Raw genomic sequence first — 3413 nt, 5'->3', positions numbered from 1 at the left:
TATGTTTCAAATTTTAAGATCCCATAGAATTGGAAAATGGATTTTGATTAAAGAAAATTCTAGAAAATACGAAGAAAACCGAACATGCTGATGAAATTTTATTGCTAGAGGTGCATAGGAACAAAGGGAACAAGGTTTGTCATGCTGCACACAATCAACAATATGCTTATCAACAAATAAATGATCCCTCTGTCGCTTCTTCTTTTACTCATGACAATGTCGTAATGGGAAGAAACGAAAACTAAGACTGGATATAAAAGGGGAAACCTGAGAATTTATCCTCTCCTAAGCCTTAAGAGTATCCATAAATATTCCCTCTCTAATACACCTTACTTGGACCATAAGAGCCACGTAAACGTAGAAACTTTAACTTCATCATTTACAGTTATTAACTTTTACAAGTTCAAGCATAACAAACCCTTTTTTTTTTCCTTCTCTTTTTCTTTCTGGGAGTTGTACATGTTATCAAAAACTGCCCAAGTTTTATAACGATGGAGTAGAAAAGCTAGACCATGATGCAACTCTTTTTCCTACTTTATACGAACGTGAAGATGCTACTTATTTGGCTATATACCCCCAGATCTTCCATAGTTGCATACTTACCCCCCCAAATCTTCAATTTTGAGCTACTATACCCTCCAAATACAACATTGTTACTAAATTAACGGTGTATAAGTCAGTTGACAAGAAATAACCCTCCTTTCCTCTCGAACCGCCACAACCCCTTCATCTTCCTTTTTTTTTTTCCAATCGAAGATTCAGAGCCATGCACTCAGTTTTACTAAAAATATTAAATAAGAATAAAGTCAAGCATATAAGCGTAAAAAGACTTTTCCACAGGTAAAAAGACTGGAATTTTCCAAGAGTCTAATTGATCAAAATTACACTTTTCCACGGGTAAAAAGACTGGAATTCACCTCAACCTCAAACCTAAACCTAACGCTCGACAGATTGGATCCGTGCAGATCCATCGAGCATCGTCATGCTGTCATCTAAAAGTGCTTCTAACGGCCTCACTTAGGTTAGAAAGATCCAACTAATGCCCCCCCTTCATAAATTTATGTTTTAAAAAAAACAAAATTTTATGAAAATTGAGATCTTGCATCTAATCAGATGAAAGAAAAAACTTACTTGGCTCCTCAGGGCGTCCCAGGGCGTCGATTGAAATCCCATCATTTTCGTCCCCCTCTCGTTGAGATCGGAGAGAGCTCAGCTTTGCACCTAATAAAAGGGAGCAGATTCGTATTGGGATTGGGACTCGACACCCCACTCCTCCTGAAAATTATTTGTGTATAATTTGCATATAATAAGCGAGGAAATTCGTTGCCTTTTTTGGATCCAACCCTTTTTGGGCTGGCTTCGGATCATATATACGACTGAAGCTACGTATTTAAAATTACGGCTCGTTGAATATTATTATGAATTCATTTGGGGTTGGATCCCAAACCTACTAGACCCAAGTGTGGCTGACAGTGGTTTATATATAAATTAAAAATGTAGGGGTCACAAGGTCATTTGTCTTCCCGCCTTTGACTTTGATCTTACTCAGAGAATTTGAATCTTTTTTACATCTTTAAACGAGAGCAGACTCCTTTTAACTCCTTGAGAACGTGATCAAAATGACGTGGATGAGCAACATGAATTGACCGAGTTAGATGGGTCAGACATCTCAATTCCTTCCAAGAGGGTCTAGCCGAGTTGATAAGCTGATCTTAGATTAATTTGATTTCCTGGAATACTCGAGACCGTGCTTTAGAGGGTGGCCCTTAACCACGCCCGGAGATTTGATACCCATGGTTCGAAAAATCATCGAGAAGTTCCCTCGTCAAACCAAAAAAGAAAAAAAAGCAATAATTAGAAAATATATGTGCTACATTATATATATGATGAAAATAATCATGAATGCGAGAAGTCTCTTCAGTTTACATCAATGACACAATAAATTATACGCGTTAACAGAAACATTTTTTATTGCCTTCCTCTAAACAAATTAATTCGAACCATGCCAAAGAGTTCTAGAAGCAAGTTATAAACCCGTGCAGCTTCAACTCAGTAATCAACAACACGCGCAGAATAATCTTGCAAGACTGTACTATATGAAGTGCAAGCCCGAATCAAGCTTGATGGCGAAATTGATCAGCCTCGCTCGCTGCTGTCGCTACTTGGCAGAATCAGGAGAAGCAGGCTGCGCAGTCCTGCCTTCAGGAGCAGCGGCCGGTGTTGCTGGTGTTGTGATCTGAGACGTGAAATGCATGGCATCCAAGTCAGAATCAACACTCGGTACAAAGATGGGGGTTATTTTGCAGTAGAGAATCCATTTATCAAAAAAAAAAATGAAAAAAGTAATCTTCGGTCATGGACAATTTTACTTTCTCGAGATAAAAAGGATTAAAACAAGAAACCCCCTTTGTTACATTAACAAAACAAGGCTTTATCCCGAATTGTTTGGGTCAGGTACATAAATCCTATTCCTCACAACAGTTCTGTTAAGGGCATCCTAATTTGTTTAAATTAGTATTAGCATATCCTTCTTAATTTGCTTCCAAGTTCCCTTATGCTATCTCTTGACTCGTAGTTCTCCTTGCCCACTTTAAGTATAATCTTATTACTTCTGCTAACCAGCGCATTTAGTGTTCTTCATCGCATATGGTCATGAATAGGAGCGAGTTCTAGATTCCTACAAAGCACTCGTTACTTATCCTGTTCTAGTTTTTGCGGTGCTCACTTTTTGCGGAAATAAATCATAAAGCAACCATTATGTAAAAATCTTAATTATGAAGTGTAAATTGATGTACCGCATCTGGTCCATATGTCCATATGCCCTAATCTACGGAAGGCATCGCATTTTGCCACGCCAGTCCATATTCCCTATATTTACACAATGCACAACATTCTGATAGTGAACCTCAATACCCTCACATCAATCCAACCATCATTAAAATAATGTGTCACCTATGAAGATTGAAGCATATATCTTAAGGTCAGGAAGGACATATATCTTAAGGTCAGGAAGGCTCCCATGTAAGTGCTCTTACATCATTATAAGGTCCTGGAGAAAGTAAGAGAAAAGCCTCTATCTTAATGATTTCCCACTTTGAAATCCAGGGACAACCCTTCAAATATATATACCCAGAAAATGGGGAAAATAATGCTAGACTACGGAAATAAAAAGTTCATGAAACAGCCAAGTTTGAAGAACTACATATTTCCAAAACTTATGCAGGGAAATAAATAAATGAAGGTCAGACATCTTCAGGGTTTCTTGTAGACTAACCTTTATGGTAGATAATCCAACAGTATCTGCACTTTTGAGTTGCTCAAGTTGCTTCTTTCCTCGACGGATAAGATATTCAATGTAAAGGAAATTCTTTCGGTCTACGTCCTTTGCATTCTGGCGAAACTCCAAAGAAACG

The 3413-nt window shown here is 38.0% G+C and overlaps 2 protein-coding genes across 4 annotated transcripts in view; both read right to left on the bottom strand.

Moving 5' to 3' along the window:
* Nucleotides 1–1455, bottom strand: part of LOC109845461 (Golgi SNAP receptor complex member 1-1-like) — a 6218-nt gene extending 4763 nt beyond the window's left edge. The window contains exon 1 of one of the 3 annotated variants that reach the window (XM_020414725.1): nucleotides 1132–1455. In XM_020414725.1, the coding sequence (XP_020270314.1) occupies nucleotides 1132–1176 (45 nt within the window). In that variant the 5' untranslated portion in view covers nucleotides 1177–1455. The remainder of the gene's footprint in view (nucleotides 1–1131) is intronic. The other 2 variants (XM_020414712.1, XM_020414718.1) reach the window with 2 other exon arrangements.
* The window catches only part of LOC109845441 (succinate dehydrogenase assembly factor 1, mitochondrial), a 6575-nt gene continuing 5016 nt past the window's right edge, over nucleotides 1855–3413 (bottom strand). The window contains 2 exon segments of the mRNA XM_020414694.1: nucleotides 1855–2236; nucleotides 3275–3413. The exon segment at nucleotides 3275–3413 is cut by the window's right edge and continues 12 nt beyond it. Coding sequence (XP_020270283.1) covers nucleotides 2159–2236; nucleotides 3275–3413 — 217 coding nt within the window. The 3' untranslated portion in view covers nucleotides 1855–2158.

Source organism: Asparagus officinalis, chromosome 1, assembly GCF_001876935.1.
Source record: "Asparagus officinalis chromosome 1, Aspof.V1, whole genome shotgun sequence".
Lineage (NCBI taxonomy): Eukaryota > Viridiplantae > Streptophyta > Magnoliopsida > Asparagales > Asparagaceae > Asparagus > Asparagus officinalis.
The sequence above is the reverse complement of the archived record's forward strand: the minus strand, read 5'-3'. Positions and strand labels throughout refer to the sequence as shown.